The sequence below is a fragment of the Pinus tabuliformis genome, chromosome 5_2 (genome assembly GCF_031772625.1).
Source record: "Pinus tabuliformis cultivar Carrire ecotype Pingquan chromosome 5_2, CPIR1, whole genome shotgun sequence".
Classification (NCBI taxonomy): Eukaryota; Viridiplantae; Streptophyta; class Pinopsida; order Pinales; family Pinaceae; genus Pinus; species Pinus tabuliformis.
In genome coordinates, this window is record NC_142306.1 from 621,393,852 (window position 1) to 621,418,489 (window position 24,638).

At 38.6% G+C, this 24,638-nt stretch overlaps 1 protein-coding gene across 1 annotated transcript in view; it reads right to left on the bottom strand.

Moving 5' to 3' along the window:
• Positions 1-2,396: 2,396 nt before the first annotated feature.
• LOC149160578 (Ssu72-like family protein) overlaps positions 2,397-24,638 on the bottom strand; it is a 31,268-nt gene continuing 9,026 nt past the window's right edge. Inside the window, exons 2-5 of the mRNA XM_089436731.1 lie at positions 4,849-5,206; positions 3,824-3,969; positions 3,215-3,333; positions 2,397-2,952 (exon numbers count right to left, since the gene is read on the bottom strand). Of these exons, the coding sequence (XP_089292857.1) occupies positions 2,851-2,952; positions 3,215-3,333; positions 3,824-3,969; positions 4,849-5,063 (582 nt within the window). The 5' untranslated portion in view covers positions 5,064-5,206 and the 3' untranslated portion in view covers positions 2,397-2,850. The remainder of the gene's footprint in view (positions 2,953-3,214; positions 3,334-3,823; positions 3,970-4,848; positions 5,207-24,638) is intronic.

The following is a 24,638-nucleotide window of genomic DNA, read 5'->3' on the forward strand; positions in this document are numbered from 1 at the left end:
CTGCAATGTTACTCTTGCTAATTATTCGGAAAATCTTTTTGATTTTCCCTCACTTGTGTTGTCTTCATCCTCTCTCTTACGTTGCTTTTATAATTCTTCATAGGCCAAATCCCTAATTTCCAAAGTGATTGAGGACTAGAATTAAATCCTAGCTTTCTCTAAACAACGATGGAGATTAGATCTAAGTCACTTAAATGATTAATTGCTTATCCTTACAAAGACATTAGCCTAAAGTTTACATTAATCAAATGATTAATCAATGTACTTTTCCTAAAGTTAAAACTTAGGAATGAGACGATATGAGTTGCTCCTCTCCGTCAACCATACAAAGAGTACTTCTCCTGCATGCAAGACAGCAATCTATGCAAGAGACCTTCCTAAGCTACAGAAATCAACACACCTCTGGCTGCAATTTAAGAAAAGACCCAAATTCAAGAACAAACCTCCAATTATTCTCAGTTTTCAAGTGGGATTAACCCATAGGAATTCTTCTGAACAACATCCTGTAATACTCCAACAAAGGATGTTAAATTCTACCTCAAATGGGTGAGATTTCTCAATTGTCCCTCTATAAACCTAACTTTCATATATTAATATTAACACATTCATCTTCAACAAGTTCAATGCAACTCTATAGTATCTCCATTTTTTTCACTTGGTCTTTATCATAAATTGCATATATTGTTTAGCTACTCCGTGTGTAAAAATACTTGGATACTAAAATGATCCAATCGCACACTAACGGAAATAGGCATCCATTGCAATTGCTGCAAAAAAATAAATTTTGCATAGACAATTTCTAAATTGTGGTTGGACAACTATCTAAGCAAGTCCAACAAATAAAAATGAATTTGTGAAACAATGAAATTGACATGACAAATTGGGCGTGAATCAAATTCAAAATTGTGTTAAATGAATATAAGCATTTACAACCAAAAGTATGCCTAGGTAGCACAACCAAAGCTAGAGTTTCACACGACCAGTTCGCAACATTGGAATTACATGACTAAGATACAAATGCATCCACAATAAAATGAAAAAATTGTTGGCCATATGTAAATTCAAGCTTACCATTGCAATGTAATGTATGCCACAACGGTAATCTATGCCACATGTTGAGATTCTATGCAACTTTAAATACTAGGACAATCTTCAAATCCAAAATCCTCAAGTGTGACTCCTCTAATCATGGACTTAATCGATTTATGACTCTTTCCAGGTTCACTAATGGTTCAACTCGAGGATGGATATACTGAGAGGTTACCCAATGCTGCACATTTTCAAGTTTTGGCATGAAATCTACTTTCTATGAACAAGATGGATGGCAACAGTTAATGGTCAATTTCACAGCAAAGTAGTCGAATGGTATAACAAGCTTTTGTCTTGGCCAAGAAAGGCATGCATGCAAGAACTCTATAGTTGGAAAGGGTCACCTTTACTGCTGGAAATGTTACGTCATTGACAGTTGCCAGTGGCAGAGCCAGTAGCGACACCAGTAGCAGTGTCGAAAGCAAAAAGCAATTGACGAATAATTTGAAAAATCGACACAAGCGAATGGGGGATCTTGGCAAAAACGTGAATTGTGCAATTTGATCTCAAAGCAAATGGAGGGAGGACTAAATAAATTGGACAGTTCCTTCAATTTCAATGCTGCTGAAACTATTTATGAGATGTAGCAGAGTGAAGTTTGCTACTAGTGATACGGAGCTAAAGAAATTCTAGAATCGGTGCACAGAGATATTTCTGGCCCAATTGTATCCCCTATTGGAGAATCCATGCATTTTGTCACCTTCGTTGAGATCGTCTAGAGGAAGATATCGGTGAACTTCATGAAGAAGAAATTTGAAGTTTTCGGTGTTTTCAAAAAAAATGAAGGCAGGTATAAAAAAAATTGAAGGCACTGAGAAGTGATAAAGGAGGTAGAAAAGATGGCAGGACAGAGTGGCAGAAAAGATGAATGGAATTAATAACTCAAATCTAGTTTAAGAATCCAATTTCAAAGCACATTTTAAAGGTGTTCCTTGATCCGCAAAACATGAATACCTAAAAGAGGCAATCCTTGCTACCTTGATCCACAAAACACAAATACATTAAAAAGGCAATCCGTGTATAGCATCTGAACAAATGGTTTTTGACCCAATACAAGATCGATAACGGGGAGCATGAGGCTATGTAGAAAATGCACCAACCATGAAAACATTTAAGTTATAAACATACAGGAAATCATAAAGAAAACTATAGGAGGGGCATATGTTTTGGAAGTGTTGGGTTCAAGAGGGCATTGGGAAAAAGTGAAAAAAACGGGACAAGCAGAATACTCTTTTCTACCAAAATCTAACAAGCAAAATAAGCATTGCTGAAAGCCGGACTACAGTTGGTCAGCGATGTGCAAGGACTTAGAGATTAACAAATTTTGCAGATATATAAAGTGTATAGGCCAAAATACCTTAATGACTACAATGTAACAACATAGTCTTAACATTCTTGCCTTCATGGGTAAAAGGTCATTGCTATCAAATTTGGAAATTGTCAGCGAAGAAGAATTTATGAGTTATATTATTGCTTCAAGGTTGATCGGTAACTGTGAAACCATAAATGGAAGATTTGAAATTAACACCTAAAAATACACCATGCTTATCAATCAATGAGCTTCACAGATTTTGAAAAGACTTGGATTTCATGACCTTGAAACCCCATTTTACACAAGTTAGAACTTGGCCCATTTCCACATGAAAAATCCAAGCTCATGCTTCCATCCAATCCACGAAAGGTTGTCTCTTGTAGCGCACTCCCAGTTTTTCTTCAGCTCTTAATTTTCCATAATTAATAGTCAGCTGTGAAATGCATCAGTCAGTAAAAGTAGATGGTGTATATGAGCTTTCGCCTGTGCTGCCTCTCGAATCTCATAACTATATCATCTATTTCATCCTCCCAAGCATTAGCTGCCTCAAGCTGCACAATGCATGTCACCTCTTTTTACTTTTAGGATTGTAAAGGAATAAGTGCCATATTCATTCTCACAAATAACAATTTTTAAGGTTGAATGAACAAAAAAATAAAAATAAAAATAAAAAAGTTCGAAGCTTTCCTCGGTAGTAAAATAATTAATCTTCAAATGGGGACTACACAAAATAGTATTTGATAGTGTATAGGCTAAGACCAAGGATAAGGTAGTAATTAGTAATTTGGGGTCAACATGGATTACACATTTCACCTTCTGACACAGATCAAGTGCCAAGCGTGCACCGCCAGCTGCCTCTTCATGACTGTCCTTGACATCCAGATTAACCACCAGTACACTTCTCATTAAAATCGGTTCCCTATTTTGAAGGTCTGCAGATGTAATAAGAAAATAAAGATTAAATGTTGGGTGATAGGTGCCAGACAATGAGTCACTGTTCCCTCAATAGACATTATGTAATAAAATCCAAGATAGAATGTTGGAGAAAGATGCTGGATAATAGATTCACTGTTTCCTCAATGTAGACACCCCTTTATTTCCATGAATGAACCACTTTTTTAACACAACTGTTAGTTATCAGTATCACATATCTAAAAAGTGCTTTTAAGCCGGATGATTTATTCTACAAGCATCATCCCTGAACCAAGAACGTCACACAAATGCTCTCAATGGAAGGAGTGTAGATAAAATAAGTGTATATTGCATTCCACAAATATCAAAAATGCAAAGTTTCAAAAAATCCTGAAGGGAAGCTAAATTATCACCATGCATGTATAGATTGAGGAACATAAAGTGCAAATTTCTGACTAAATCAGTCCCGTAGTATGCAAAGTTTTGGAAGCTACAGGTGCAGGTGACTACCTTCAATGACCATGTCAAATACCCTCTCCTCAAAAGTGAAAACGACATCAAATGGACCATCAACAGCATTTTCCTGCCAGCGCTGTGGTGCCATTTTCACACTCAGATTTCGTTTTAGCATTTGGAGAAGACCATTTCTTTTATATCTGTTTTTCAGTCAAGGAATTTTGCTACAGCCATCAAAGTCGGACACATTAGCTTAAAGCAATTACTACCCAGACTTAAGCCTATGGAACTGGAGGCAATGGGAAAAGAACATCTTCAGACAATTCATTTGACCTTCATAAAAAAGCAACACAAAACCTCGAGCCATCCTCTAACAAAGACTTCATTTTCCCCTCCCTGCATATAAAATTGACTGGATTCTAGAATATAGAGAACACAACCCCATAGGCAGAAAATGAGAAGTTAAGCACATTTTTGGTCATGATGACAACCAAAGTGATGCCATTCATGCATTCAGTACCAATACTGAAATCTTCAGTGGCAATAACTATTTAAATTTCAGTCCTCATAATGTGTATGTTGCAATTTGACTTCCCATCAATAGAAAACTGTGATGGGCATGCCCAAACACTCCACCTTCTGCTGCATATCTTTCCAACTACAAAGAACTTTTCAAAACAAGATCCTATAAAATGCATGCCCTTCGAAAACTCAAATGTACATTTATACACTGCTTTGTCCATCTAATACTGTCAAAGAGTCTGGATTGATGAGACAATCCTTCTTGCACAGAAAACTTTGGACACATACTATCCTTGGGTTAAAAATAGCCAATATTAACAAAAATCAAATAATGCAGATGGTAAACTTTGCAAATTAGTAACAAGAAAGAGACAAGCAAACATATAAATGCCATTATTAACAACATAGGTCACTGTCAAAAGAACATTATAAATTCAAATATAATAGATGAACTTCACTGTGATAACCACTGTCGAAAATTATATATGCCTCCTGAATCAAATGCAATATTCATAAAACTCAAACAAGTATTATTTAAGACGAACAATTCAGGATACAATTCAGGATCTTTACGCTTTAGATCATCAAACATTCTTCTGTAAGGAGTGCCAAAGTCATATACATTCGGCTCCCTTATTGATGGACCAGGCAATTTCACATGAGCTCCCGTCCCATAAGAACTCACATCAAAACCATGTTTCTTTAGCAGAGCATGTGCTTCCATGCTGCGGTTTTGGTTTGATGCACATACCATTGCATGTCGGAGTTTCATTTTTCTGCCTGAGTGATCTCTAAGAGGCACCGTAGTAACTATAGTTTATATCTGTATAAATAGATATTCTAATCTTAGATCATACGTTTGACTGCATGAATTAAAAGATTCAGGCTTCTCTTCTTATCCATAAGCATTATTTCCTGCTTTCACAAATACAAAGGAATTAGTTTAAGCAAGTTCAAATTATCATCAAACAAAAAAATTCTCAAATTACTAAATTCCACAGTTTGTTTCTGCATTTTCCTTATGATACTTGCAAATATCATAAAAATGTTCTGCCAACCTACAGAATAATGAGTATGAATGGCATAGCTAGTTCAAATAAAATGTAATCCTGCAATCATTACAGTAAGGCATATTCCTGAAAACATTTCATTTCATGACTAGATTGGCATTCAATCAAAATTGAATCACCTACTATATAAGCAAGACAAATAACAATGCTTTCACAGTTATCCTTGTACACTAGGAAATGGGACCTCATAGAACTTCCTTTTGGAAATTCAGATGAATTTAGGTAGGTAACCTGTCTGGAATGAAGTAAAATTCAAAATCATAAAAGGTGCCAAAACATCATAAATCAATTATCACTCTGAAAAGGCCAAGGAACCATAGTCATGATAGATTCTGATAAACATCATAAAAGTGATCCATGGATGTTATAGCTTCTCATGGTTGCCAGCAACGCTACACAATCTCTTAATAAAAAAACAAAAAAAGAGCATCACTTTTTCCCAAATAAATAAAAGCAAGTCAAAGATGTTTTAATCTCATTCCAAAGAAATAAAATAATAGGATGCTGGGTTCCTGTACTCAAAATGGAACTACAACTGCAACTATTTATGTAGCAGAAAATTAAAAATTAAACTAAGAGTACCATAAACAAAGAGCAGAAGGCACATAAAAGGGGCACATTCACACCTAAGGGTGGATTACACCTGCAGATTCAAGCTCCCCTTAAAAATAAAAATTCCCTCAAGGGGTGGCAGGAGCGAGGGGGGTAATCTATTGCCGCAGAGGAAAATTCAATGTCATATTCATGGGAACTTGGAACAGCATCAAATAAGCAAGCAGAGGCTAATGAATTTTATCAAGGTCTCCTTCAAGCCCCATCACTCAATGTTCGCAAAATTCTTGAAGTAGGTGATTCTTGTATTTTAATTTATCATCTGAAGTGTGACTCCAGACCAGAAGACACCAAACTCAACATTCTTCTTCAAATAATTCAAAGTTTATAGTCCCAATTTGAAGATTATATAGTCTTCCATGTCCTTGGGCACAATAATGCTGACGTTGATGAACTAGCAAATTGTGATGCTACATTGAAACATGGGAGGTTATTGATCGACACAATTTCAACTTATGGCCCCATCCCTTAATGATATGTGTCATGTTCAAACACCCCACCTAGGCACTTACCTCTTTGGCCAAGTGTTCGAGCTGACAAGGACCTTTTGAATTGGGGGTATCATGTTATATGAGGACAAGGTGTACCGTGTGCTGAAGTTTCAAAGCCCGAAGGCGGAACCTTCCATAGTAAATCGAAATCTCAATGGGTACAATCACCCTACACCGGGATGGTTGGTTATTGCACCAGAGCGCAAGTGACGAAAGCAATGATGTAAGCCCATACAAGAATCTATGGTGATTGGGCATCTGCAATTAATGGTGCAGGATTACTCTTCCTCATGGAGAAGGGGCTCACCAGACCGCGTTACATATGTCTGTACAAGAGCTGATTAAGATGTGGATCAAGGGAAGTTGCTTCAGCAGACTCAGTGAAATAACTCTGCCACAAGAGATGAGATGTCTGTGTTCCCGGTGTTGCCCTGCTCCTGTGACCATATTCATGTTTCTCTAGGTGGCTGGCTTGTTTTACAGGTGTTTTCAAAGAAGATTCCAATTCTTTTAAAGAACTCAAGAGCTCAGACCTTGTTCTGCAGTCTCGCTGGAGGGCGTGTTTATTGGGACAGAACCTTCGGTAAGGCCGCTGTTGGAGCTCCACATTAGGCTGAGTGCAGGTCACTACAAGATGCAGGAAGGAGGTGATGAAAGATCTGAAGAGATTTTGTTCCTCAAGCTCCATTACTATCAACTGGGCTCTACTTTGACTATGGCAATGGAGCAAATTATTGACCAAAAGGCACAAATGAATAGGATGGGAGATGAATTCAGGTCTATCAAAAATCAAATGGATAAATTCAATTACAAATTGCTCAGGGGTGCCAAGAACCTACTCATTCTAACAGCTCTGTGATTATGGAGAACAATGGGCTCCCAGACCTCAATAAGCCTGCCGATCAAACAAAAGACCCAGATTCTGCAACCAAAGGCCACAACATCTAAATCAGGTTTATATGGAATGTAAATTTTGTACGTATATGGGCTCTTTCTGAAAGTTCTTCACTTATAGATGCATTAGTCAATTGCTTTGCCACAAGGGTAACAATTTCTTCAAATGACTGGCTCAGCTTGAATCTACAATGACCATGGAGCCTGCTAAGCCAAATTTTCCTCTCATGATGTACTGCTCCATGTCTCATACAATTTTTAATATAAATTGCACAGTTCTGGTTTCTTAAAAAAAAATTCCCTCAAAATTGAAAATTTAAACATTAAAGACTTGTAAAATTGCCAGAACAAGCATTAATACTCCAGTATAAGTCCAAACCAGTGAAGATGACATCGGTGATTTTTCGTCGATTTCCCAAAAATCGCAACTTTTACCGCTGCTCGAAAAATCACAATTTTTTCCACTTTGAAAAACTGAGATTTTTTTGAAAACCATGTGATTTTTCTTTATTTCTCGTGCCCCAATAGCAAAAATCGTCAAAACAGCAACCCTGTGGGGTTTTAAGGAATTTTTTGGGTTTTTCTTGCTCATTTTAGTCTTTTTGTTGTTGGAGAAGGAAGGATATGAGCTTGTGGTCATCTTCAAGGAGGGATTGAGGGCCAAAGAACAATCATCATCACCATCAAAGTTTTTTTAGTGGATCAAAAGTTCAAGATCATTTAACAAAACAAGCAGACATACTTGTCATCTTCCATTCACAGGTATTTTACTAAATACCCCCATGTTAATGATTTTCCATACATTTAGGCATGCTTGCTTGCCTCTTTGTCTACCTACATTTTCCTTTTTTTGTCATTTTGCTATGATTTTCATGCCCATAAAACAATGTAAGGGTTTCTTCCATAATGGGACAGCAAGCTTGATTTTAGTTTTTAACTTTTTTATGCACCCTCTTATTGTCATTTTTCATTGCAAATAATCTAATTTAAATTTCACAAAAAAATGATTTTTTATATGAGGCTGTTATTTTTTGTGTAGTGGGGGTTTAATGTCACTTTTTTGTGTTTTTTGGTGCCCTAGGATTGAATTTTGGAGCTGTACATCTCCACTGAAATATGGCAAAGGCCTTGGCCCCATTTTGGCAATATGGGGAACCTGAAGATGAGACAAATCGGCAACAACTGAATTGCAAATTGTGTGGCTAGCATAAGACAGGAGGAGTTAGCCTGTTGAAACTTGAAATACCAATTGGCTAAAATCCCCGGGCATGATGTTGAGATTTGTAAGTCATCTAGCCCAAAGGTTATGAGAGCTGCACATGATGCAACTTATGCAAAGAATATAAAGAAAGAAAAGGCAACTACAAACAGGGTCAAACGTGCAGGAAGATTTTCAGGGATATCTACCTCTAAGGCTGAGGGTAGTGAGAGGGGTTCCACAACTTCACCTACGCAGAGGGCATCATTTTTTGTTCCACAAACCAGAGTTGGAGCACAAACTTCAATAAAGTCAGTGATAAAGAAGGGAGAATCAAGAAGCGGAGAGGGTTATGGGGAGGTGTCTTTTCTGGAGTGACTTACCTCTTAGCATTGCCAAAAACAATCCATTTTGGCAGCCAATGTGTGATGCCATTGTTGTTGTGTGTAATGACCTCTACAAATTGATGATGAATGAAGGACAAAATACCCTTTCAATCCCCATACGCTACAATCAGAGTTGCGGGGAAGCCCCCCCCCTTTCGAACCCGCTCCCAATCCGTGCTCCAGGCGGCAGCGGCTCGGGAGCGGGTCAGGAGCGCGCTCCCGATAAAAAATGCGCGCTCCCTGTTTTGGCAGGGAGCGACCTCAAGAGCGTCGCTCCCAGAGCGAAAATTAAAGCCTGGGAACAATCAGGGAGCGATCGATCCCGATCGCTCCTGAACTTTTAATTTTCGCTCCAGGAGCAACGCGCACGCCGCCGGGAGCGAAAAACACGAAAAAAAATCGCAAACGCCAAAAAAAATTAATTTATTAACAACAACAACAAAAAAGTTTTAAAAGGGCTTGGGGGGCATTTTTTATTTCATTGTGACTTGAATGAGTTGAGGACAGCCAAGGAGATTGTGCAAAGGAGCGAGAAGCGAGCGCCGAGGAGCAAGGAGCGAGCACCGAGGAGGTTAGTAACTTAGTAATTTAGTAGTTTAAACTTTAGTTACTTAGTAATTTAGTTTAGTTTAGTTAGTAATTTAGTAAATACTAGTGTTGTGAAAAGCGTGATTAAATCGCGATTTTTTCAGCTTGCCGATCAAATCGCGATTTTTATACAAAAAAATCGCCTACTTTTTTTTTTGCCGATTTTTACTGAAAAAATCACGCTTTTTTCAAAAAATCGCGATTTTTAACGAAAAAATCGTGGGGGCTCGGGACAGCACGATTTTATAAACTTTTTTTTGGTTTTTCATTTGGTCATTTGGACAGTCGCGCGCGTGGAGGGAGGAGGAGCTCTTGGAGACCATTGAAGAGGGTTTTCAGCCAAGTCTAAGTGCTTAGAGGAGAAAATCAAGAGAAGACCACCGATTTCTGCATAGAAACGGTATGAGGATTATTTTTTTTTTGTTTTCATTGTTTAAAAACATTGTTTTTGTATGTTTTTCATTGTTTTTGGTTGGGAAACTTGGTATGGGCACCATTTTTCTTTTGTTTTTAAAAAAAAAATTGTATTTCTTCATTGATTTGGGATGGGTAACTTGGTTTGACTATAGGAACCTTTTTTTTTTTTTTCATTTTTTTTAAACGTTGTTTATGTTTTTTTCATTGTTTTTCGCATTTGCCATTTGGTTGGGTAACTTGGGTTTGGATTCTGGAATGGTTGGGTAATTTCTGTTTGAAACATTGAACTTTGGAATGGTTGTTTTAGGTTGGGTTATGGGTAACTTGGATTTTCATTGTACAATCATGAATGTAAAAATTAAAGATTAAAATACTAAATTGTAATTTGTAAATTTGTAACTTGTAATTTTGTAAATGCTAAATTGTAATCCTAATCCTTATTTTCCCATAGGTTCACAACTGCACCAAAACACCATTCAAGACTTCAAGTTTGCAAATTCAAAGTTCAAAAACAAAAATGCCAAGGAAATTGGATCCTTGCTGGGAATATGGTGAACCTAAAGCTCCGAATGATAGACAAAACTTGAGTTGCAAGTTGTGTGGAAAGGAGATATACGGGGGGGTGTACAGGTTGAAGTTTCACCTTGCACAAATCCCTGGACATGATGTGGAGCCCTGTATAAATACAAATCCTCAAATTATCCAAAGAGCCATGAGAGCATTGGAAGAATTAAAGCACACTAGAGAGGCCAAAGAAGAACTCAAAAGGAAACTAAAAAGGTCAGCTGAAGGAAGTGGGCCAAGTGGCACTGGTTCTACTGCAACATCAGTCAATCCGGTAGCTGCATCATCATTTTTTGTTCCTCAAACCACACCTCGTTCACAACCATCTATCGGTTCAATGCTAAAAAGAACTGATAAAGAACAAGCTGACAGGTTGATGGCAAAATTTCTCCTCTGGAGTGATATTCCTTTCAGCGTTGTAAGGAATAATCCATTTTTCCAACCTACTGTTGATGCTATTGCCATTGTTGGCCCGGGGTACAAAATCCCTTCTTATAATGATTTCAGAGGCCGGATTCTTCAAAATGAAAAGCGTGACTGCACCCAAAAATTGGAGGATTTTAGGGCATCATGGGCACAAACAGGATGCACTGTTATGTCAGATGGTTGGACTGACCAAAAGGGGAGAACCCTTATAAACTTCTTGGTTAGTTGTCCCAAGGGGACTATGTTTATCAAATCTGTTGATGCATCTCATCAAATCAAAGATGCAAGAACTTTATGTGATTTGCTGGATGTGTTTATTTTGGAGGTGGGTGAACAACATGTTGTCCGAGTCATAACGGAGAATGCTGCAAATTATGTTGCTGTTGGTAGAATGCTTATGGACAGGCATCCTACTTTATTTTGGACACCTTGTGCTGCCCATTGTATTGATTTCATGTTAGAGGACATAGGGAAAATTCCCTTTGTCAAAGATATTGTTGACTCATCAAAAAGCATCACAAAATTTATATATAATCATACATCTGTGCTTAGCTTGATGAGAAGATTCACCAACAACAAAGAGTTGGTGCGCCCCACCATTACACGGTTTGCCACGAGTTTCATATCTCTTCAATCCCTCTTGAATTCTATGTGGGATGTGAAGAGAATGTTTCTTTCAGAGGAGTGGCGTGCTTTGTCAATGAGCCGCAAACCAGAAGGAGAGGCCGTATGCAGACTAGTTTCATACCAGGAAGACTTCTGGGCAGGAGTGCAGGAGGTGTGCACCATTACTGAACCTTTGGTAAAGGTTCTTCGGTTGGTTGATGGTGAGAAGCCCGCAATGGGCTATTTGTATGAAGCCATCGACAGGGCCAAAGAAGCCATTCGGGCCTACTATGATGATAAGGGAGATGATGGGTTTTAGAAACAACTCCTTCTATGGGGAGTGATTGATGAGCGACGGAACAACACACTCCATCGTCCCATTCATGCTGCTGGGCTTTTCCTGAACCCTACATTTTCTCATGCATGTGGGTTTGATTTTGATGCTGAGATCATGGATGGATTCTTATCCTGTGTCCAGAAGATGGTGCGATCTCCAGAACAACGTATAGAGATCTCTAAACAAATCGAGACATATAAGATGGCAGGTGGCACATTTGGCTTTGAGATGGCTATCACTGATAGGACGATTAAAATGCCAGGTATTTTTTAGTTTGTAACTTTGTTTCAAATTTCATTGTCTCTTCAAATTCCATTTTTTTCTTATGTTTATTTAAAATTTTATTTGTAATTACATTGTAGATGCATGGTGGAAAATGTATGGTGGCAGGGTACCCCTTTTGCAAAAGCTTGCCATTCGCATCCTCAGCGAAACATGCAGCTCCTCAGAATGTGAGCGCAACTGGAGTGTATTTGAAAAAATACACAACAAGAAGCGCAACAGGTTAACACTTAAACATTTAAAATATTGCAAATTTCCAAATAAATTTTTGAATTCATTAAACAATATTTTTTTATAATATTAATTATTAATTATTATTTCATGATCTTTGTACAGGTTGGAGTCCCAGCGACTTAATGACATGGTCTACGTCTACTACAATCTTCGATTGTGGGTGAGGCAACTTGAGAGGACACCTGATGTGGATGCCATCTCATTGGATGGGATTGACACCACTGCTGCATGGAGAGTTGAGGCTGAGAGGCCTCTCATGGATTCTACTGATGATTGGTTAGTGCAGGATGTAGTGGAGGGGGAGGAAGCGGAGGAGCAGGCGGAGGAGGAGGAGGAGGAGGAGTAGGAGCAGGAGGAGGAACAGGAGGAGGAGGTGACACCACCTACCCGGGCTACCACTGCCACCAGTAGAGGACATGGTCTACCTCCTATAGCTCCTACTTCTAGTTCTTCAGCTTCTAGAGCACATCAGACTCCACTGCCATTTCCACCAACACGGGCACCAGCATCTACATCTAGAGGGAAAGGGAAAGCTGTGGCATTTTCTCGCAAGAGGGGCAGAGGAAATCAATAGGATTAGACTTTCATTTTATTGTATATAACATTATGACATGATGAGATACATTATCATATTTTTTGTTGATATTTTGAGGCTGAGTTGGGACTCAGGAGTCAGGACTTACTATTCAGGACATGATTCAATGTTATGTGTGATTTTAGCGCTAGAAATGATATTAAACATCTTATATATTAGTTTTTTTATCATATTTATGTGTCAATGTATTTATTTTATGTTGTAGATGGTTTAGATATTAAAAAAATTGAAAAAAAAATGAATATTTTTGTACCAAACGATTTTTTCCCGCTTTTTTCCGATTTTTTCCCGATTTTTCCGATTTTTCCCGATTCATTCCCCGCGCAGATTTAATCCCGATCGCGCTTTTCACAACATTGGTAAATATATAACTTATTTAGTAAATGAATCATGAATCTAAATAAATTAAAGTAATTTTCTCATTCCCATTCCCATTCCCATTCCCATTAAATTTTGCAGATTCAAAAGCCTACAAATATCAAACATCGTGGACCTGATTATATTTCTTGGCATTTTCTTCTTCTTGGTCCCTTTTCTGTTTATTATGGTGCTGGAGAGTAGGAAACGGAGGGGCCAAAATGAAGAGGGGGATGAAGAAGCTGGAGAAAGTGGATTTGATGAAAACCCGGTGAGGAGGAGCTGGAGGAGGGTGAACATGACTCTCAAAAAACTAAACAAGACCAAACCCCATTGTGGAAATACGTTAACAGGCCTAAAGCCGGAAAAGGGGGTGGAACCACTAAATTTCATTGCCCCCATTGCAACAATAATTACATAGGTTCATACACCCGTGCCAGAAAACACCCCTGCAGGAGATAAACAAATAGGAATCAAAACTTGTGCAGCTATGTCAGCAGCAGATAGAGCCAAATACATAAGGGAAGAGGAGGAAGCCCAATACAAATCTAAAAAATCAAGGGGTTTCTTTGAACCAAGCTCACAATCACAAGCACAAAGAACTCCTTTAGTATCCTTCCAAGGCAGTGGATATGGAGGCATAGGGTCACCAGCTTTAAGGCGTAGAACCATATCAAATTTCCTTGATGAGGGATGTAGGAATGATGTGGATTCAAAAGTTTACAGGTTTCTCTATGCATGTAGGATACCATTCAATGTTCTTCGCTCACCTTATTGGCACGAAATGGTTTCTGCCATAAATGATGCCCCTAAACGATACAAGAGCCCTGGGTATGACAAGGCAAGAACCGTTGGACTTGACCATGAAAAAGCAAAAATATCACATTCTTTGAATAGAATGACAAGTTCTTGGACTGAGCATGGGGTGTCCATTGTATCTGATGGATGGACAAATGTAAAAGGCAAGCCATTGATAAGTGTTCTTGTTGTGCCTCTTAGTGATGCCATCTTTCTAAATGCATATGACTACTTAGAGAAGTTCAAGATCGGCATCAACATTGCAGAAGCATTACTTGAAACCAATGTTCCACCAAGACTCCGGTGCGGGGAGACGCGGGTGCGGGGAGACACACAGGGGGGACGTGTGGGAGTACCCTCAAATTTTAGGGAAATTTCGGGGGTGCGGGGAGTCGTCGAGGTATATATATATATATATAATTCAAGTTCATATTCATTGTTCATTGTTCAATAATGAAAGCATAAAAATATTAAATAGACAATTGAAATTTGAATCATTGTCCATCCTCATCATTCATTTTGATACATACATCATTCATATGACATACTCAAGTGACAAGTCTCATTATTGAATTAATTATTATTCATACATACCATGAGATTCGAAAAACAAAAATAAAAATCAATAATAAAATATTCAAATACATTGATCGATATCATTCATCATTCAATGGTTCATCATTCTACAACAATGACTCGGCTCACCGTCCCTCAGCTTAGCGTCTCAACGTTCAGGCAAACAGCGGGCTGGAGCAATGCAAGGCGACTGGCTTAGAGTCTTGGCTCAGCAGCGGCGGCAGGGAGGTTGGTTGGGCGTGTTCACTGTTCACGCTTTCAACTGTGCGTGGAAATGGTATTTCAGCGCTGCCTGGAAATGCCTCTGCGTGGAAATGGAAATGACTTTGGGTTGAAATGAAATGAGCTTTTAACTAAGTTTTGCCTTTCATGACTTTTAGGTTTAGGCTTTTAAGTTTTAGTTATTTTAGTTTTAATTTTTTTTTTTTTTGTGGACTTTTAAGTTTTAGTTATTTAGTTTTAATTTTAGTTAAAAAAAAAAAAATAATGGTTTTGATTTTTGAATTTTTGATTTTGAATTTTTACTTTTTAAGTCTTATTAGACAAATTTAAAGGGGGACGCCCAGGCGCACCCTTTTTGGGGAGTCTAGACTCCCACACTGAAGGGGGACGCCCAGAAGCACCCTTTTTGGGGAGTCTAGACTCCCACACTGGGGAAATGCACCCCCTTGCGTCTCCCCGAGACTCCCCAAAAAGGGTGCATGGGGAAACGCACCCCCAAGAGACTCCCCGTCCCAGGTGCGTGGGGTGCGAGGGGTGCGCGCACCCGACCCTGGGGGATGCGTCCCCGTGGAACACTGCTTGAAACAATTGACCGTATTGGGCCATACAATGTCATCCAAGTCATCACTGATAATGCTCCTAATTGTAAGGCAGCGGGAGCAATTATTAAGGATAAATACCCCAACATATTTTGGTCTGGGTGTTTGGTTCACACATTGAACCTTTTGATGCATGATGTTGTTAAGAACAAAAATGAACAATACAAATGGATTGGTGATTTGTACAAGAAAGGCAAACAAATGATAAAATTTATTACAAATCATAGCAATACCCATGGCCTTTTCCATAGTCACTCAAGATTGGAGTTGTTGAAGATTGCAAAGACTAGATTTGGTAGCTATTACCTCACCTTCAGGCACCTTTTGAAGGTAAGAGAGTCATTGGCTAGCATGGTATCAAGTCCACACTGGCAGGCATTAAAGGAAAGGGCTACAAATGCAGCTGACAGGCGAGGTTTTGAACTGGTGGAGGAGGCCGCTCTTGATGGTATGTTTTGGTCAAGTGTGAGGCAAGTATTGGATTTCACCAAGCCCATTTATCACATCATTCGGTTTGAAGATACAGATAAACCAGTGATTGGCGAGGTGTATGAGCAAATGGATACCATGTTGGGGCAAATAAAAGATATTGTTCATAACAAAGATTCCGACTTGTACAAACTAATTCATGATTGTGTGTGTGTACGGTGGAATAAACTTAATCTTCCACTACATTGCTTGGCGTATATCCTTACGCCAAAATACTACTCTACATCTTGGTTGGGCCAACCTACACCAGGGGGTGGGATTAGGACCAAACCCCATTTAGATGTAGAGGTAACTAGAGGATATTTGGATGCATTAGAAAAGTTGATACCTGACAGGGAGGAATGTGCAGCTGTGCGCCTTGAAATAGGCAGATACTTCAGTGGCACTGGTTTGTTTGGTACCTTCCATGCAATGAAAGACAGAGAGATTTGATTCTCTCACATGGTGGGAAACATATGGCGGCCAGGGACTTTTGCCAAAATTGGCAAAAAAAGTTCTATCACAGGTTGTAAATACTTCTTCTGCAGAGAGGTGTTGGAGCACCTACAGCTTCATACATAACGTGAAAAGAAACAGACTCAATGAAAACCGGGCAGAAAGCTTTGTTTATGTGCACTACAACTTGAGGTTGTTGAGTCATTACCGTGATCCGGCTTATGAGGATCCCACATATAAACTTTGGGACAACCACCCAAAGGATGACAATTTGGAGGATGGCACTATACATCTTGAAGAACTGGAAGAGGAACTTACAAGGGATGAAGATGAAGCAGCTGCAGCAGCCATGCCACCTCCACCATCTAGTAGCAGTGCTCGAGTTCCGAGTCTTGTTCCTTTGTTGTCGCCACCTCCATCTACACCCTCACGTGGAGGGCATGTGCCTTCTAGTTTTGGTCGTCAGTCTGTGCGGGAGACTCCTAGAAGACTACCACAACCTGCTCATATAGGAGACTCTCGTGGCAAGGGCCACATGTAGATTTACAGTTTACTTGTCTTTTCTAGTTTCTATTAGCTTTCATAACTATTGAGTCTTGAGTCCTTGACTCTTGACTCTTGACTCTTTCATATCATAATGATATTTTTTGTAAACAATATATGACTGTGGCAATGAAAGTTTGAAGTTTGAAGTTGGCAATTATAACTCATTGGTAATGATTGTGAATTATGAATATGATGCTTCGTAAAAGACTAAAGTTGTTTCATTTCATTTCATTATTCATAATTCATTTTATAACATTTCATTTCATGTTAACAGTTAGAACTTAGAAATATCTAAGATATTATTTCTTGTAAGGGTTAAACTTAGCTTACAAGTACAACTTTGGTGATCAATGATGATAAATGTTATATATTGAATTTTCAATTTTGAAAGCTTGAAATATATTGAATTTTCAATTTTGAAAGCTTGAAGTTGAAACTTTAAGATTGAATTTGATGAATCATGATTCACGAGACTCAATATGTTGCAGTTGTAATATGTATGTTACTAACTTGTGGACATGGTTGATAAACACTGAAGATTATAACTTCTAGATGATTGATGTGATATGGTTCAATGATCAATCTATGTTTTTTTATGTTTTTTATATCTAATTCATCATTCTACATGTTTTTGTTGACATATATGTATCAAAAATTAAAAAATATATATATTTTTAAAAAATCGCTCTGGGATTCGCTCCCAAACCGGGAGCTTCTAAAAATGTCACTCCCGCTCCCGTTTTCGCTCCCGCTCCCAAGTAACACTGATACATATACATAAGACAGATCTGCTTGATAGCATTCTTCTATAGCATACATGTCAAAGGCCTCTCATGATATATGAGACCCCCAATCTTGCTCTTCTTATTATGACAGTAATTTGATATGAATCTTTGACAACAGTGATTCGTGATGGCAGCAAATCTCATGGCAGAAATTCTGCAATGATCTATGATGTATGAAATAGTGACCTTGCTCCATATCTACAGCAGTGGCGTGATATGACAATGCTTGATGATAATATTGTTGCAATGATATGACAGAGGTTTTCTTATCTATCTTGGGATGGAACTAGGAGACCTGTAGATGTATCTCATTGAACTTTGTATCTCAGCTGAACATCTAATAAAAGAAGAAGAAGATTTGATTGCGGGTTTTCCCCCTTGTGGGGTTTTGCCCTGGTCTCCGACCAAATTTTGGTGTTTTTATTTGTACATGTTTTTCTTCTTTTGTTCCTTTATGTTCCGTTACATTTTTAATGTTATTGCTCTTTTTACATAATTGCTAATGATGTTATGATGTTGTGGGGTGAATTCAATGTGTAAAAGATGTAATGCAATTATCTAAAGCAATGAACAATATAGCCCTCAGGAAAATTAACAGGAAAGAGACAATACATTAGTTACAACTGATCATAAAGTTCTTGATATCAGTAATGGGTCAAAACTTGATAAAACTGAAATCTGGTCATTGTATTTTGATGGTTCTAAGTCCAAGGAAAGGGCTAGTGTTGGATGTATGCTTTTAGATCCTAAAGGAAATAAAGTTTTTATCACATGTAGATTAGAATTTCAATGTACTAACAATGTTGTAGAGTACGAGGCTCTTATTCAGGGACTCCGCAAGGCTCTGGATCTTGGAGTTGAATGTTTGAGACCTTGTGGTGATTTTGAAATAATTGTTAGGCAAGTAAAAAATTATATTTATTGCCTTTCAGTTCACTTGAAGGCTTATCAATCACAGGTATGGGATTTAATTATAAGTTGTCAATCTTCAATATTGATTCTGTTTTTAAAACTGCAAATCAAGAAGTAGATTTGTTAGCTAATGCAACTTCTAGATTGATTCCTGCTGAAATTTTTGAACCTGATTCTTTTTCAATTTAATTGCTTTTTAGACCATCCATACCTGACAACATCACTAACTGCCATGTGTTTGATGATGACAAACAGATAATTGACTTTCTGCATATGGAGGGCACTTTTAAGGACACAGTTATTGATAAGACCACTCATGATGAAAACTTGCAGAGTTTTTCTCAGATAAGCAAACATCAGTGATCAGATGAACTCTTTGAGATGGTAAAACCAATCCCTAAATATGTTGTTAGATTGGAGCATTTATATGACTTGCATGATAGATTTAAGAGGGCTAAAAATTGCAAAACTAATAGCTCTATCATGGAAATTGAAATCATAAACTCGGGGTCAAAAGATAATCCACAATACATCAATTTAGGGGTAAATTGTTTCTGATTTCATCAATCTGTTCAAGCAGTACAGAGATGTATTTGCTTGGACTTATAATGATCTCAAAACCTTCAATCCAAATACCATGCAACATGTTATTCCTATGAAACCCAAAACCAAACCCTTTCAGCAGAAGCTTAGGAAAATGCACACAAGTCTCGAACCTGCAGTTAAAGAAGAATTAAGTAAACCTGGCAACTAAAATCATCTTTCCGGTGCGACATACACAATGGGTTGCAAATTTAGTACCCATTAGAAAGAAAAATGGTGACATCAATATTTGTGTCGGTTTTAGGAATCTAAACAAAGCCTCTGAAAAAGACCATTACCCAGTGCCACCCATGGAGCAAATCATCCAACATGTCTCAGGCTCTGAAATGCTATCCTTCTTGGATGGCTTCTTGGGGTACAATCAAATTATAGTAGCACCTCCCGATCAATTAAAGACCGTTTTTCGAACTCCTTGGGGTACCTTTGCCTACAAGAAAATGCCTTTTGGGTTGATAAAAGCAAGGGCAACTTTCTAACGGGCTTTTTCGAAATTGTAAAACCTCTTCAAGGCTTAGTAAAGAAAATTGTTGTTTTTAAATGGGGAGAATCACAAAAACAAGCTTTCGGCACTATTAAACAAGCTACCGCAAAGGCTCCTACACTAATAAGTCCTAATTTTTCCAAAGAGTTTCTTTTGTATTCTTTTGCCTTAGACTCTACCTATGCAACTGTGCTCATGCAAAAGGCTGATCCTAAGATTGAAATCTATGTTGTTTTCATGAGCTCCATTTTTGTTTCTATCTGCTTAAGTCTAAGACTAAAGTTATAGTCCCATACCCAGTTGTTAGAAACATTTTAATGCAAAAGGAACTTGGGGAGAAAAGGGCTCACTGGATGACAGACCTCCAGGAATTTGACCTGGAAATTAAACCTGCACAAATCATCAAAGATTAGGGTCTTTGTAAATTGGCTATTGAATTTGTTTCTTCTCCTAGCAACTGTTCCACTTTTCTAGATGATTCTTCTCTAAACAAGGAAGTATCTTAAATAGAAAATGAAGTCTTGTGTCAAGATCATAATCCTAATTCATGATATTCAAACATTAGATTTTATTTGGAAAAAGGTACAAGCCCCTCTCATCTTAACAACTAAGAGAAGAGCATTAAGATTAAAATCAGCACCTTATCAGCTTATAAATAATGTTCTTTTCGAAAAATTAGGATGGGGTATTACTTCATTGTTTAGAGCCGGAAGATGCTTCAAACATAATTCGTGAACTTCACTTTGGCCCTGCTGGCAGACATTTTGTTGGAGATACCACCGCACACAGAGTTCTAAGGGCAGGATTTTAATGGCCCACTTTGTTTAAAGACGCCCATGCCCTTGTTAGAAAATGTGAACCCTGCCAAAAGACCGTTGGTAGGCTTAAAAAAAAATTCTTTCCCCTACATCTTGTCACTGTTGAAGCTCCATTTCAACAATGGGGCTTGGACATAATTGGACCAGTTAATCCTCCCTCATCCCAGCAGAGCATAAATTCATCATAACAACTACAGATTATTTTACCGGATGGGTTGCGGAAGCACCTATGCATGTGGTAAATGCTACTCAAGTCTTTAATTTCCTTAAATCGCATATTATCACTCGTTTTAGTGTCCCTGAGTCGTTGGTCTTTGATAATGCATCTTATTTTTCATCTCATGAGTTAGACGCATATGCCTTAGAAAAAGGGATTAGAAAAAGACAAATAAGTTAGACGCATATGCCATAGCCTTCTTGGACTTTCGCATGCTTTCTACCAATTGCAGATCGAATTCAAGATGTGAATACTTGATGTGTGTTCTAATGGCTCGAACCTCCATCTTTATATAGCCTTTCCTAGGGCTCGAATAGCCCTCACAAGGCCGACTTGAGCTAGGCTAGTTGACTTGATTCTTGGGAGTCTTCTAGACTCTTTTATATACAAAAATAATTTTATTTTCTTGATACAAGTGCCCGAATGGGTCTTTTACAATGTGACAATGACTCTTTGACTCATGTAAACCCTAGGAGACCTAATGACAAATAACTTGAGCATGAAACCCATGCTCCAAAATATTTTTCTTTTGTTCTTTACATCATTTTCTTTCTCCTTTTGATAGACACATAAGATTTACATCATGAAATGAGTCGAATGACAATTATGAAGACCAAAACTAGTTACATTCTTCAATATAGGGCAGCAAAGCTCCTGGAGCCACAGCAATGAGACTGTCCCTGTCCAGTGGTAAGACACCCTAGAGGTGGTGGCACAGCCAAGGGATTGTTGGGTGCAAAGTAGAGGTGCACCACATGGGCGCAAGCTGATGGGGGGCGTGAGCCTATAGATTGGAGGCTATCAGGGTTTGGTAACTTGGCTCTGGCATATCTGGTATGGGCATGTACCTAGTTTATGTAGTCGACGTTAAGTAGAGTCATGGCCCCAACTCAGGAGTGACCAGCTATTGAAAGATAACGAATAGCATGGTTGTTAAAATTGACAACTAGGGCCAAACTCCAAATGGGTCATCTTATTTATGGCAGCTGATATTTTTCTTGGATTCCTCTCTCTGAGAGGTATAGGATTGATCTATAGAGCATCTGATTCTGATATGTCAAAATAAAGATATGAATTTATTTGTATTATTGACAAATTGTCAAGGTTGGCCAGCAAGCAAAACAGGGATTCAAACCCCCAGCTCATCCTCAACGTCGCACATAAAAGGAGGAGACCTTAAGTCATTTTATCATCATCTCATCTTCTCTCATCTCTCTCTCCTCACTTGATTAGGTACACAAATTTGGTAGTTGTCTCTCACACGTGCGAAGGAAAGGAGGACGTTTTTTGCTTGACTGAGTTGACCAGCGTTGACCAAATTTCAGTGGCTGCATTTTGGGTTGCGTTGACCAATGTTTACCTCCTCTTGACTACGAATTTGGGTGAGGACCTTCTCCTTGGCAGACCGCAGATTTGGGCACTGAAATCGAGGTGATTTGACCTCCCATTTGACTAGCATTGACTACCCTAGATCTGACCACAGTTTGACTTTTGTTGACCAACATTTGACTGGACCTTTTGGACTGTTTTAGACTGTTTGGGTTTGTTGTTGGAGGCCAAAGTTGACTGGGTTTGACTGAGCTGCTTAGAGGAAAAATTCTGCCTTGTTTGACCAACGTTGACTTTTCTAGTTAGGGCTTTTCTACTGCTATCATAAATCATCATATTTGTATATTTGTACTATCTCTCTCTCCTGAACTATTGAAGAACATAAGAAGAATTGATCAAGGGTTTCCCCACATTGGGGTCTGTCCCTGGCTGGTGCCACATCTTGTGTCCTCTTGTCTTGGCTTGTCTTCTACTATTTATGTTTATGTTCTATCTGCATTTTACTATCACGCTGATGTGATTGCTAAACTAGATATTGATATTGGGCTAATAAAGAAATTGAAATAAATTGCTCTTAAGAATAGAGCATACCATTGTTACCTAAAATTAACATGGTATCGAAGATGAGGTGAAGACAAAGCCCAAGCAAGAGTGAAAGAGCAATCACCGAAGACAATTGAACAAGGACAAAAGGCTCAATGGGTTCCTCATCCCACTTCCCGGCTGAAGAGAAGCTCTGTGAAAATTCTAACTATCATGGATGGAAGATGTCTCTTGATCTAACCTTGGAAGAACAAGAAGTGTTGGATTATGTGAAGGGTAAAATCCTTGAGCCTTCTTCAAATGCACAAGTCGCTGCAAAGTCCAAGTACAATAAGGTTGAAGTCCAAGCGAAGAAGATTATTCGAGATTCCATTGACAAGCGTCTAGTGGCATACATCTCTGATTTGAACACCTCCAAGGAGATCTACGACAAGTTGGTCAGCATGTTCAAGGTTAGTGATGCAAATCAAATTTTATTTCTCAAAAATAAGTTGAAAGATATTAAGAAGGGCAAGGATGAGGATATTCAATCCTACTTCTTAAGGATCACTGAGATCAAGAATGATCTACTTTCGATTGGAGAGGTCATTCCTGACAGGGAACTTACTATCACTACCCTTGGAGGACTCCCACCCGAGTGGTATATATTTAGAACCATTATTCTCAATAATGGTTGAATTCCAAGGTTTAAAGAATTGATGTCGAGATGCAATCAAGAAGAAACAAGAATGGTGGAGCAAGAAATGCCTTCTAATAGAAGCAACCCCACTACTTTCTCTGCTCATGCCAAAAGGAGAAATAATGCAGGGTCCAAAGGTCATTTCAATGGAAAGCCTGGATCTAAGGGTGGAAGGAAGGGCAGGTGCTTTGTTTGCAATAAGTTTGGCCACTATGCAAGGGAGTGTCCAAATAGAAGGGACACATCACATGATGATGACCTTAATCATTCCAGGGGCAACTTCAACAACAACAATCAAAGGAATGGCAGGTTCAATGGCAAAGGAAAAAGGAATGCGGGATATCATGGAAACGATCAACCCTCCAAGAAAGCAAGGAACTCCAAGTATGAAGAATCAAATGTTGTTAACAATAAGCAAAAGGAATACTATCTTATATCGGCCCTCTCCACTACCTCTCCACCGGACTCTTTGGGGAATTGGCTAATTGATAGTGGTGCCTCAAGGCACTTCACCGGATACAAGGAAGCTCTCTCTAATCTGATAGAGAAGGAGACAAACTTGGAGATTATTCTTGGAGACGATGCCACCTATCCCGTGAAGGGAGTAGGGAATGTTACCCTTCAATTGAATCAAGGTAACACGATTCATTTACAAGAGGTTCTATATGTACCTGATCTCAAGAAGAACCTGGTGTCCATTTCGGCAATGGAAGACGAAGGATACAAGATGGCATTCATCGATGGAAAGGTACGTGTTTGGAAAAGGAATTTTAGAGATGCTTTTACTCTTGGGTTCAGGGTTGACACTTTGCATCAAATTGGAGGAAGTCCATTGGGAACCATGTCTTGCGACACATCTCTACAATCTGAACTATGGCACCTGAGGTTTGCCCATCTTCATTATAAGGCTCTTCCCGATGTGAGACAAATGGTGACAGGTATGCCCGAGTTCAAAGTAAATCATGGTGTATGTCTAGGATGTGTCGAAGGAAAACTTACAAGGGGACCATTCCCCTCAAGTAATTGCAAGACCACAGATATATTGCAGTTGATCCACTCCGACATATCTGGCATGATGCTCGTAAACTTTTTAGGAGGATAATTATATTATCTCACCTTTACGGATGATTATTCTCGCAAGACCTGGACCTACTTCTTGAAAAAGAAGGATGAAGTGCTCACCTAGTTCTGTCACTTCAAAGCCATGATAAAAAACCAATCCGAGAAGAGAATCAAGATATTGAGGACTGATAATGGG